The sequence below is a fragment of the Sus scrofa genome, chromosome 4, assembly GCF_054392235.1.
Source record: "Sus scrofa isolate SSC_HxYL_T2T_F1_AM1 chromosome 4, Sscrofa_HxYL_maternal_Yorkshire_Landrace_v2.0, whole genome shotgun sequence".
In the NCBI taxonomy this organism is placed as follows: Eukaryota; Metazoa; Chordata; class Mammalia; order Artiodactyla; family Suidae; genus Sus; species Sus scrofa.
The window spans coordinates 78,764,784-78,778,026 of NC_139386.1; the positions used below are offsets into that span (position 1 = coordinate 78,764,784).

General features: G+C 41.0%; 1 protein-coding gene and 1 long non-coding RNA gene across 14 annotated transcripts in view; one reads left to right on the top strand and one right to left on the bottom strand.

The window, feature by feature from the left end:
- The window catches only part of UBXN2B (UBX domain protein 2B), a 32,256-nt gene extending 21,404 nt beyond the window's left edge, over positions 1–10,852 (bottom strand). For both annotated transcript variants that reach the window (XR_014843792.1, XM_001924982.8), the window contains exons 1-2: positions 10,756–10,852; positions 4,560–4,663 (exon numbers count right to left, since the gene is read on the bottom strand). Coding sequence is in view for 1 of the 2 variants with exons in the window: in XM_001924982.8 (XP_001925017.1) it covers positions 4,560–4,663; positions 10,756–10,839 (188 nt within the window). In the remaining variant the exon portion in view is untranslated. The remainder of the gene's footprint in view (positions 1–4,559; positions 4,664–10,755) is intronic.
- A 119-nt stretch (positions 10,853–10,971) lies between these two features.
- LOC102166303 (uncharacterized) overlaps positions 10,972–13,243 on the top strand; it is a 169,310-nt gene continuing 167,038 nt past the window's right edge. For 8 of the 12 annotated variants that reach the window (XR_014843794.1, XR_014843797.1, XR_298335.4 and 5 more), the window contains exon 1: positions 10,972–11,307. This is a non-coding gene — a long non-coding RNA (uncharacterized LOC102166303). Of the gene's footprint in view, positions 11,398–13,243 lie in introns of all 12 variants that reach the window. The other 4 variants (XR_014843800.1, XR_014843806.1, XR_014843803.1 and 1 more) reach the window with 1 other exon arrangement.

Consider the following 13,243-nt stretch of genomic DNA (forward strand, 5'->3'; position numbering starts at 1 on the left):
TCATAATGGACCTAGGGAACACAAAAAAATTTCCTTCACCTAAAACAGTACCCTATTTTATCTTTTGAGATTTTTTTCCAATAAAGAATATCAGAAAACATAGCCAATAAAACATCATCATGGAGACTTCCCATATCCTTAACTCCCCCTACCCTCCAATCTAGTTCCCAATTTGCAATGAACTGACTCACAAAAACAAAGCAAAGGAGGAAAATTACATCAGCCCTGGAGACTAGGAATAGAAGCCACCTTCAAGACTTGCCCCAAATTAACATATGCAAAATTAAACAGGAAAGGAAAGGGGAACCCAGCTTTCAATTCACTGTAAGTGGAAGAAAGATCCATGTGGAGAACAACGGACACCAGCAGAACCACACTAACAAGGCCGCTTCTGACTGCTGAGGGCGGGTTGGGGAGCATCCAAGCTGCCAGGGCTCTGGGCAAGTACACTGCAGCCTGAGTTTGCCCAGGACAGGAGCCAAGAGATGCCAGCCAAGCTGATACTCAGAGGGCCTAATGCAGCAAAGCAAGGCTGAACACTGCCATGGCTAGCTCTTAAGACAAGGGTCAGTTACATGGAGCTTGACAGCAGATGCCTTAAATGGAGCGGAGGGGAGGGGAGGGGGGGAGCTTCTAGCTGCAGCTACTTCTGTTGTAGCCCCTTGCCTCACTGTCTTGTGTCCCTAATCTGGCAAAGTACAACTACATATGCTCCTTTTTACAGAAAGGCCATCCAAGGAAAATCTGACATAGAAAAGGTTTATTAGCTTCTTCATAGTCACTGATTTTTATTACCTGTGTAAGAAATCTCTGCCTACCTCAAGGTCATGGAGATAGTCTATTTTCTTCTAGAAGTTTTACTGTTACCCACGATCCATCTGTTTCTCCTTTCATAATTAAGTATGCCTGCATACTTCACTCTCCTTCTCTGTTTAAACTCATCTGATGATCAGCATTCGTCCACTCCTGCAGGTAACACCCTCCTCAATATGGATGACTGTCAAATATGTTTTAGACCCTTACTCCTGACCCAGTGCTGAAATGAAAAGCACCTACTTGAATCAAGTTCTTCTCTTCCCATTGGTGATCACATTTTCCCTGGATGCTAGATTAAGAACCTTTCAGTCTTCCTCTTGCCCATTCACTTACCCTCTATATTCCATGCCATCACGTTTCCACAGTAAATTCTTTGAAAGGATCCCACATTGATTTCACCCTTTCTCCTGCATTCCACTGACACCTCTCTAACCTAACATTTTTATGACCATGTTCTTTGGATTAATGTAGTGGTTTTCTTTTTGGTTTGTCTCCTTATCCTGCTCTCTCCATTATTACTGATTTTATATTGCATTGCCAATCCTATTTTCCTAAAAATATAATAACATTTACCCAGTGTTCATTTATTCCTCCTAACAATGGCATTATCCCCATTTTACAAAAAAGAAAAGTGAAGCTTAGGCAATTTAAAAAACTTGTCTACTGGCAAAACCTTATTACAGCAGAAAGAAAAAAATTAGAACTAAGGGGTGTCTATCTCCAGAATCAAAGCTTTTATCACTATATTATGGTTTTTTATCATAAAATTTACATGCAAAAACATATCCTGGCTTTCCTGTGCCTTCCACACCAGTCAATTCTCCTTGGCTTTCCAGGCCATCTACGACGTGGCAGCAACCAGGACTGGATGTGTAATTTGTGGGGCCCAGTGTCAAAATGAAAGTATCAGTATCCTTGTTCAAAACGGAGTCAGAATTTCAGAATTTCAGAATTTCAAGACCATACAGCAAAGCAGCATACCAAACTCGAGGCCCTTCCCAGCATGGGGCTCTGGGTAGGCACGCAGGCCACATGCACCTATCTCAGGCCCTGACACTGCCACCTACTGACCTCATCTGCCAAGAGTCTCCTCAGTTCTGCTGCTCCTTTCCCAACCCCTCTTGTCACCTTTATTACTTTTTCTTCCATGCCTCTTTTGTCCCTTATCTTCTGTGCTTCCCATGTCCTAATCATCTTTTAAGGCCCAGATGGATACCACCTCATACACTTATCTCACTGAATTCTCAAGACCTTGTATCTGATGACTTGGAAGGGCCATTTTATAAGTTCTCAGGTTTTTGAACAAGGAGACTCACGTTTTTAAAAGTTCTGTGACAGCCTTTTGTGGATGAATATGGAAAAGCAGATGTCAGGCTAACTTCTGGGAATTTTTCTGTAAATCTTGCCCCCCTCTTGCAAATTAAAAACATAGAGCACATTATGTCTAGAACACTTAAATTTCACATTATGTACAGAGTGAAAATATGCTGGCTTAAGATGACAATGAACAGATGAATGTTTTGATATCGAATATGGTCCAAGAAAGCAGATTATGAAATAAGACTGTTTTCTGGACCAGACAAAGCAGCAGACATATAATGAAAGTGGGCAGGTGTCAATGCTGAATGTGAAGTCCAAAGAATGGCACACTTAGTATTCGAAAATATCACCCTTATCAAAAAGAAAAGATGGCCAAAAATTTGCTTCACGTTGTATTTTAAGCAGATTAAACACAGCATAAGCCTTAACCAATATATTTAAGGCAGTTACTTTTGGAAATGTGAATAATCCTAGAAATCAAATCTGCGGCACAAAGCCCTTAAAAATTGCATTATCAAATTTTAAGTGTTCATGGCAACACTATTTCAGATGGCATAAAATACAAGAAAAAAAGCACTCACTGAAACATCATAAAGATTATACTTGAATAGCAGGGAAAATATTAATACATTAATCTTATTTTAAGAAGTCAAATATTCTGATTTAGTAGACCAGCAAATTAAGTCATGCAAAATCTGTTCAAATAGGGGAACAGTGGTTAAATAGTTAATGAATGAAATTTGGTACATTAATATTTTAAGTACTTTCAATATTTCAGAGACTGGATAAATTAAGGAAGCAGTTAAATACATAATACACATGATATATGTGTGAGTATACATGTGTATACACACATACACACATCAAAAAATAATAAATGAAAAGGAAGGATATTCACATGGTGCCAAGCTACCAATCTGTGGCTTAGAAGGAAAAACTATAACTTCCAGGGCAGGGAGGGTGCTTGGCACCTGAACCGAGTGACCATAGCACCAATGATGGGAAAGCCTAAAATCATGGGGCTCCTGATGTAATGCAACAAACAGCAGAAAATATCACTTACTGGTATTCCTGACAAATAGGTTTAATAAGAATCTAATCATGAGGAAATAATGACCTTGAATGTGGGACATCTTTAACAAGACATCTGGCCCAAGTGCTTCAGAGTCAACGTACTAAGTTTTAGATTAACAGATAAGCTAAAAAGAAACAACAAAAAGGTGGGAAGAATGCCCTGGATTCAGATTCACAACAGGCATCAGGAATGGAAAGCATGGCCCCTGCTTGGATACTGCTTGGTCCCAAAGTTTCAAGAGCTATCTGACTATGGGCCATGCATTGAATGGTTTGTGTAACCAGTGCTCGTTTTCTAAGGTGTGATGTGTTATCAAGGTAATAAAGGAGTGCGCTTCTGCTCAGAGGACGCAGGCGGGAGAATCTAGCGATAAAGGGCTGTGGAGGCTGTGGTTTACTTCCAGACAGTTGAGGAAAAGCGAGAGTGTGCACGCGTGGCCTGCCATGACATGTTAACAAGTGGTGAATACCAGTGGAGCAATACAGCCTCTATTTGCTGTCCTAATCTTTTGATAACCTATGGATTTGAAAACTTGTAATCTGAAAAGTTGGGGTAAAAATTATAAACATTGTTCTTTCTTTCCATTTGGGTGCAGAAAGATATGCCATTTTTATCTCCCCTCCAGAAAGAATGTAGAGTAGTGATAAATAAAAAAGAACAATTTCCCGTGAATTTTTCAACTTTTGGTAAAATAACAGACTTTCTGAGAATGAGATATAATGAGAGAATTCAGGTTTCTCCCCTGTAATGAGATTCCTGGTCCTAAAAAGACATTAATGAAGATATTCCTGTAAACAAGAAAGCTCATGACGATAAAATATACCTGGTTCTTATCTCTTAATCTTCATCGTTGGTTCCTTTGGTAGCTCAGGGATTTTAACAATTGATACTATCTAGAAGATCACTACCTGATGTGTCATCATCCAGCGGAAGAAAAGACAGAATCCTGAAATTAAAGACTCTTAAATGGAGGAAGTAGACACAGAGGGGTTCCATGGATGGGCTTTAAGAAACATACAAACCCTTACAAAGGACTGACAAAATCGTACATGAACCTTGCTTTGGGGGAGGGGGCTATAGCTCTGATCAGCTCTTCGGTGAGTCCTATGACTCACAAGAGAACCACTCGGTCCAAGAAAAATACAATTCAGTTTATAATACTGTATGACATCTACCAAAGTACTTTAAGATAATTTGTCCATAAGTTTCTTCCAGCTTTCTATTATAGTTTGGGACATAAAAATATTTAATAAGTTATAGTTAAAAAACATTCCCAAGGCCTTTGCAAATAATTTGGGATTAGTGAACTAAAAAGGGATACGATTTTTAAAAACAAGACAAAACTTACCTTTGAGGTGGTGTTCGCGGGCTTTTAAAGCCTGTAGCTTTAGGTCTATCGGGTTTGGAAGCTTTGCATTTCACTTCGTCTTCATATAATTCTGCCAAGGCCAACTATAAAATGACACCTTTGTTATAAAGTATACACTAGAAGTAAACCCTTCTACACAATGAGAGGTTATGAGTAGAAAATTAACTTGTAATGAGTAGTAAAGATTTCTAGTGAAAAATGAAGGCTGCTTTTGAGAAGATGACTCCCTTTCAAAATACTAGCATTGTATCTCTTCTTTTATAAAACTAACCAAGCTGTGAGCTGTGATGCAGGTCACAGATGTGTCTCAGATCCAGTGTTGCTTTGGCTGTGGTGCAGGCCAGCAGCTGTAGCTCCTATTCAACTCCTGGCCTGGGGACCTCCATATGCCGCGAATGCCGCCCTAAAAAAGTACATAAATAAAAACAAATTTATAAAACTAACCGAAATGCCACATATAGTAGAAAATTACAGTTATAATAATTGTTTAATTATTGTCAATGAACTATTCAACAGTTTTAAAAACTGTATTTGGTAACAGGTCATTTTCAAAGTTGGACCTACCATTCTTTTAAAAATACTTAGATGTTTCACAATAATGTCTGCTTGTTCTCAGATCACAAATACTTCATTTAGCTATTCAAAATTTTCAAAATCCAGGTACATAAAAACCATTTCAAAATTATTCTATTTAAAAGTTTACCAGACATATAAATTTCATCAAGCTTGGGAAAATGAACTTCTAAAAAATAAAAGAAAATGAATTATATATACTTGTCCATATATTTTATATAACTTTTAGAAAACAATATTACCCAATTAGGCTTTATGGACATATGGCTGGATAACTTCAAAATGAAATCAATAAAGCATCGTTTTTGAAACTGAAATTTTATAACGTTATCCAAATATTTCATGACTATACTTTCTTCCCACTTTTAACATCCTTGGACAATTCAAAAACTTTCCTTAATGCCCCTTGTGGCTATTCAATTATAACTGGTATGATAGTAATCTTCGAAAATCTTCTTTTTCTTTATTGGAACAATAATTTATTTGACTGTTGGAATTTAGACAATTTTTTAAAAAATTTTAAATTATAGTTGATTTGCAATGTTCCTTCAATTTCTGTTGTACAGCAAAGTGACCCAGTCATACATAAATGCACATTCTTTTTTTCCCCCATACTATCTTCCACCATGTTCTAACTGGAAAATCTAAAAAAAAAAAAAAAAAAAAAAGACAAACTCACCCCTCAAAACCCAGAGAAAGAGCTCCTTCTAGAAACACAATAACTATGAAAACTACCTCCAAAGAGTCTTTCCTCAGCAGGAAAAGAAAACTAGGGAATGGAGGCAAAGTCAATTACCTAAAAATTCTATTAGTCAACTTTTAAAATATCAGACAAGAAAACAAAAATGAAAGGCTTTATTTTGCTTCCCTAATTTTTAACCCTCGCCCCAGCCCACACATAGGTCAACTTTCATTTATCTAACGTGGCAACTTTGCTGGAAATCCTAGTTATAAAAGTGCTGTGTTGCCTAAAAGAACTGAATTAAAATCCTAACTTAGGCTCTTACTGTGTGACCTTAGGCAAATTATTTAACTTCTCTGAGCCTTAGTGCCTTCATCTTTTAATGTCTATTAAATACTTACCTTCAGGGCTGTTTTAAGGATTACGGAATGTATGCGAAGCACAGGGCAAGTGCTCCACTACCAGAAGGGATTATTTTGAAATGCTCAACAATGACTACATACCACAGTGTGTCATTTTCCCATAAGATCCCTTTTCTTCCTGCAGCATCACCTATACATCTTCTATGGTCTTTTCCTACCTTATCTTCTCCAAAAAGGAAAAAACAGACAAACCGGCCCAGGACAAATGAAAGATGCAGAGAATGACAAAGACAACCAGACACTCTGATTGACTACCTGGGTCCAAAGTTTTCAGATGTTTTTCAAAACGGCATTCCTCTGTGGATTTCCTCATGAGCTGATTAGATTGCTCCAGGAATTACTTTGAGGATTTTCACATCCCCATCAGTGGAAATGTTATCTGTATGTGAAAGGCCCATTTTGGCCATCCTTCACGGAGCCCTTTCTAATTTTTTGAACTAAAATGACATTTCTTTTCTAAATCCTCATAGCATATGCCATCCTATTGTTGACATTCATAGTAAACATTATATTGTTATCACTTGTGTACTTTTCTGTTTTGTCCCACCTGTTTCCCAGTTTCTAATATAGTACTTGACAGGCACCCAACAAGTTCTTGTTGAATTACGTAGACTACAATACAACATGAATTATAAAGAGAGACACAGACAAAGTTATAGATTTAAAAACTGAGATTACAGCTGCTGGACAGTTTTGTACCTTCTTCATCTTTTGCTTTAAGATCTGAATAAACCCTGTCAGTCAAATAATATATTTTTTTCTGTTAAACAAATGAATAATACAAACAATGCCTTTTGACCCCATGGAATGTGGAATATATATTAACAAAATAGGAACATGGAGAAAATTATATTAGAGCAGGGAGTCCATGTAGATGAAAGGTCCTGGTTATTAATGGACATCATTAACTCAGAGAAAAATGAATGATTTCGAGGGCATTAATGTAGGATCCACAATGTCCCTGGAGCACGACAGGGCATAAGTTCATAAGCAAATAGTTTTAAAGGAAGGGAATTTATATTATTGGACATAGCAAATGACACCACATCAGAAGAGGAAATGTTTAAACTGATCAAAATAAACTGATATATTGGTCAAAACCAGCAGAAAACAACAAAATCTCAAATAAAGAGATAAAAATACATGCATTGTGAATTATCAGGACAGAGTTCCATGAGCTAAACAACTCGATTATGAAGATATATTTCAAAAACACAGAGAGAACCAAGTATGCAAGCACTGAGAATCTTTTCTCCAGATTTGAAATGTGAAGAATGTGACAAGAACCTGAAGGCAAAGTAATTGCAGGTGAGAACAAGCAGCAAGGAGCCAAAGATGCAAAGTACTGGAGCTCCCCCGCTTGGAGAGACAAGGGCCGGAAGGTGGGATGGGGATTTTAAATCTAGAAGAGCTACATCAGCATCACCTGGGCGCCTCTGAAAGCTGCAGATGCACAGCCACCACCACCTCCCCCAAGACCAAGGGACTGAGAAGTTCTGGGGTGGGGCCCAACAGCCCTGCTTAGACAAGCCTTCCAGGTGGCTCTGCAGCGCTTAAAACTGAGAAGCAGACTCGTCTCCTGCAGGAAGAGGCTGCTGCGGCAAGTGTAACTCAGGGTCAGACAGTCTACTCCTTTCTCACTCCCAGACTCCTCTCTGCCCCCACCCCCAGCCCGCTCCTAATCCTAAGAAGTATGAGGTTGCCCCAATGCTCCCCAACTCCAACCTACCCAGAAATAAAAATATACAAACAGAAATCTTTTCCTTTCATATTATTCTGGAGGAAATCTGGGGCAGAAGCATATACTTAAATACTTTAAGCAACTGTTAAGGCCATGTATGGAGGGCTGAGGGGCACCAGAGGAGACAAGGGGATCTGAAAATGCTCAAAAATACTAATGAGCCTGAGGTTCCCGGGGTGAGTACTGTCACTGACAACCCTGTCCCCAACTTCCCCTCTGCATGTTCCCAATTTTGGAGGTCGAAGGGGCCCAAGATCTACTTGTTGATTTGAGAGAGAGAGCACTTGCAAAGACACCTGAAAACAACCAAAGTGATAACGTGTAAAGAAACACGCTAGCACCGAAGGTTTAAAGATACCTGAAAACAACCAAAGTGAGGGCGTGTAAAGAAACAGACTAGTATCAAAAGTTTAAAAGAATTGGACAGTGTTCTTCTCCCCAACTGGTTTTTTGGATATTGATTATATGGGGATTATCTTGCTATTGTTTAATCAAGCCATGCTTATTTTAAGAGTTACTCAGTTTTCAATAGGTACTTTTACTTTCTAGTCAACTCGCTGTAAGAGGCTTTCCCGGTATCATTGAGGAAAAGGGTGATTGTAACAGGAACAAGTAAAAGTACCCCTAAGTGTGTACACCTTAGCTGCCACACTAAGGTGCACTTTTGAGTTGGATGCTCACAGGGCTGGAAGGCTTTCTAGGCTATCAGAAATCGCTCCAGATTTAGATGCCCACAAATCCTAGGAGGCGTGGCAAAATAAACATGGCTAGATTAAACAATAACACGATAATCCCCACATAATCAATATTCAAGAAACCAGTTGGAGAGAAGAACACTATCCAATTCTTTTAAACCTTTGATACTAGTCTATTTCTTTATATGTCATCACTTTGGTTGTTTTCAGGTGTCTTTGCAAGTTCTTTACATTTTTGTTAAATTCTAAAGGAAACATTATCAATACTTAGCATATTTTATATACCAAATCACATTCATAACAATATCAGTTAGCTACCTAAACCTACCTACCAGAAGGTAGATAGGAGATGAAAAGAAATCCTATTTTCTAAGTGATGGTAGAAAGTAAGGCTTGATCACAATTAGGGACATCTATCATATTATCTCCAACAATTAATCATACCTTAATCTAGTGGATTAAGTCTAAGTGTCAAGTATCAGACAATCATTAACCAAGCTGTTCTCACTTTCCACATAAAAAGAAGAAACAGGTTTTCAGGACGTGATATTAAGTTATAGTTTTAACTTTAATGGCATTAGATTGGACTAACCAGGGCAAGTGATAGCATTTCTCTCCTTTTAAGGAAAAAGAACCAAATATTTACTATGCAAGTAACTGAGCCAGGATAATATGGGACCGAAGAGGCACTGTATAGACATTTCTCTATTTCATCCTTGACACCATCAACACCACCTCTTGTTTAGAAAATAAAGACACGGAGGATCAGAGAGGTTAAAACACTTTCCCGAGATTCACACTAAGTGGCAGGGCCAAAATGCAAACCCAAGCTGTTCTGACCAGAAATTCATTTTTCTCCCCAACAGCGTATGTCTCTTAGTGTACAACAGAAGAGATGAGGCAGATAAGACCTTCCTACTCCTTGGTTCTGTTTACTACTGAACAGACTTACGAACACTAGAACTATGCTACCTTGACTTTGTCTCCTAACCTGACAACTGATCACTCCATTCTCCAAATTCAACATTTTATGCACAGCTTATCTTGGCACTCAGCCATACTCCATCTGAAAACGTTATGCTAAAAATATTCCTATATTATTTCTGCAAATAATAGTGAAATGCCTTTTATACTTCTATACTCTTCATCAGTGTCACAGCCTCCGCGGTGGATTTGATGTCCTATTTATCTCTGCGTTCCCAGAGCTTAGCAGTATGTTATAGGACAGGTGTTCAGTATCCGTTCATTTACAGATACACAATGAAAATGTGACCATAAAGTAACAGAACTTTTCTACCAAGGCTTGGATTTAGTGCCATCTATTTTTAACGATAGTTCCTTACAGATGTTTGGTTGTTGAATTTTATCAATGATCTTACAAAGAGACAGTAAAAACGAAAACAAACCAAAAAAACCCCTAAAATGAGTAGTAAGGTTTGGTGCGCTCATATCTGGCTAATGTCAACGTCCTTCAATATTAGCAAGTTTTATCTTCCCGTTTCTTCTGTGCAGTCTTTTCTGTACTGCAGCTTTTACAACCAAGCTGTGCAGCCATAGGTGAAATACTTTTTAGGTTACCCCTCTACAAAGAAAAAGCTATCTGATAAAAAGGAACCCTCTTTACATTTAAATGATCAAGTCAGAAACAGCCTCCAGGATAAGCAAGATCAGGCCCGCAGAGGCTGTGACTTTTGAAGTGATGCTGATTCCCCTATGGCCACAGGAGAGAGAGCTTTCTTCCGAAGAGTCTCCTGCCCGAAGCACCAACCTGTGAAGCACTCAACCGACCCCGTGAAATGCCATTCTAAAGCAACAGCTGCTTCTTAAACTGCAAGTGGGGTGGGGGAAGCGAGGCAGGGGCACCCGAGGAAGCAGCGCTCAGACACCTGTTTCTACCAGCACCGCGGTCCCGCGCGCCGCCCGGGGAGACCCACGGCTCCCGAGTCCCAACTCTGTCCCCGGGCGGGTCTGGGGAAGGCTCCGCCTCGGCCACAGCGGCCCCGACACGCCCCCGGCCGCGCCGTCCCCGCCGCCGCGCCCTCACCCCGGCCGCTCGCCGCACCTGCAAGTCCCGCGCGCTCGGGGGCCGCGGCCCCGGCGTCCTCGGCTCTTCCTCGCCCGCCTCGCCGCCACCGCCCTCCGCCATCTTTCACCGGCTCCCGACGCCGCCGCCGACGCGCCTCCCGCGACTTCCGGGGTCGTTGCCTGGCAACCGCGGGGCGGGGCGGGCGGGGCGGTCCCTGCGCGCCCCCGCCTCCCCCAAGGCCCGCGCGCCCCCGCTTCCGGCGCCCGCCCACCTGTCCTGACCCGCTTCTTTCCCAAAAGGAAGTGGCCTCAGAATTTTCTCGCGGACTAACCTCTTCGTAAACCCAGGTTCCCCAGGTCCCACGCCTGAGGGTGCTCGGAGCCGCCCTGGAGGGCAGCACGGACTGGCGGGTTCTTTTAAACCCACGGTGAAAACGTCCTCTGGATGTTTCATCTGATGAAAGGCGCATCCTTACTTTTCCAGTCTTGGTCACATTCTCTCCTTTCCCTACCAAAGACTGGGTGGCACGGTCGCCCCCGAAGCGTGAATTGGGGTTGAGGAGGAAGAACACCGTAAACGCTCTTTGAGGTCAGGAGACTACTAAATTCTCTTTATTCATCTCAGTTTCATTCAAACTCCTGTCTTATCCCAGGCACTTTTATGCTCCCGGATGCAAAGGTAAAAAGAAGTAGTTCCGATATTTATAAAACTCACAGTCTAGTGGGGGAAAGAGAAATATAAACATAATAAAATGCCATTTGCAGTAGCGCTTTGCAGGGAATGTTATGAGTGGACTGTGGAGTGGGGAGGGGAGTATTGTGCTATGAGCCCCACGCTGGGTGCATTTTATGTGTAATCTCCTCTATCCCTCTGCCAGGTAACCGTATTATATCTGAGGAAACCAGGTTTCAAATAACAGTTTACTTTGTTGTAAGTGACGGTACCAGATACTAAACCTTGCATTTGTTGGTTGTCCCAATATTCTTTTTAGTACAACATTCTGCCCTAGAAATCTCTGGCTCTTCTTTATGTCCCACGGAGCCAATGGTATTTTGGCTGACTCTTGAAGGATAAGTACTCGTGGTAGACTTTGGACCAGAAGGGACCACAGGGAGAAGCATGTTTGAAATACCATGTTCGTGCTGATAAAGTCCTGCATGGCTGAACCTTAGGAGAAGTGACAAAAGAGGGTTGGGGATTGGGGAATGTGGGTGCAGATCCAGACTCAAGATGCAGGCCTAGGAGTGGTGCTAAAGGGTCTTGCTTTAGTGAAGGGACTGAGGACTACGCCCTGGGGCAGTGATTGTCAAGGCTGATGCACACTAGAAAACCCCTTCCTCCACCCTCTCCCCATCTTAGGAACTCATATTTAATTAATATGGGGTGACCACTCAAGCATCTTTTTTTTTTTTTTTTTTTTGTCTTTTTGCATTTTCTAGGGCTGCTTCCATGGCATATGGAGGATACCAGGCTAGGGCTGTAATCGGAGCTGTAGCTGCCGGCTTATGCGACTGCCGCAGCAACGAGGGATCCAAGCTGTGTCTGTGACCTACACCACAGCTCACAGCAACGCCAGATCCTTAACCCACTGAGCGAGGCCAGGGATGGAACCCAAAACCTCATGGTTCCTAGTCGGATTCGTTAACCACTGAGCCATGACGGGAACTCCAAGAATCATATTTTTTAAGCTGCTCCCCAGGTGGACTATGCTTCTGACCATGATAGTGTACCTGGTACTGGACTTGCCCTTCCAATCCCAGCAATGAAAAAAGCTAGACGAGATATCTGAAATGATTATTTTCAGACATTGAATCAAAGGCAGCACAGCTCAGATCTGTGCTATGCCAGAGAAGGGAAACAAGCAAGATGAGCTATGTTTGCCCTGGCTTTCTGCCTGGAACTCTCCTACATTGCGGGTGGGAATGTAGAATGCTGCAGCTTCTTTGGAAAATAAAGTTTCTTCTAAAGTTAAATATTCATTTATCATAAGACCTAGCATTGACTCTCCTAAATATTGACCTAAGAGGAACGAAAACATGTTTACAAAGATATTTGTACCATGATATTCATAGAAGCTTTATTCATAATAGCCCCAAACTGGAAACAATCCAAATGTCCATGCACAATGAATGGATAACATTTTGAGAAATTAGTACAATAGAATACTATTCTACAGTAAAAAGGAAGAAATTACTGATTCAAACGCCATGGGTGAAGCTCAAAGGTATTATCTTGAGTAAAAGAAGCCAGATGTGAAAGAGTAAATATTGTCTGATTCAATTTTTTTTTTTTTTTTTGTCTTTTTGCCATTTTCTTGAGCCGCTCCCAAGGCATATGGAGGTTCCCAGGCTAGGAGTCTAATCGGAGCTGTAGCCACTGGCCTATGCCAGAGCCACAGCAACGTGGGATCCGAGCCGCATCTGCAATCTACACCACAGCTCACAGCAATGCCGGATCCTTAACCCACTGAGCAAGGCCAAAGATTGAACCCGAAACCTCAGGGTTCCTAGTTGGATTCGTTAAC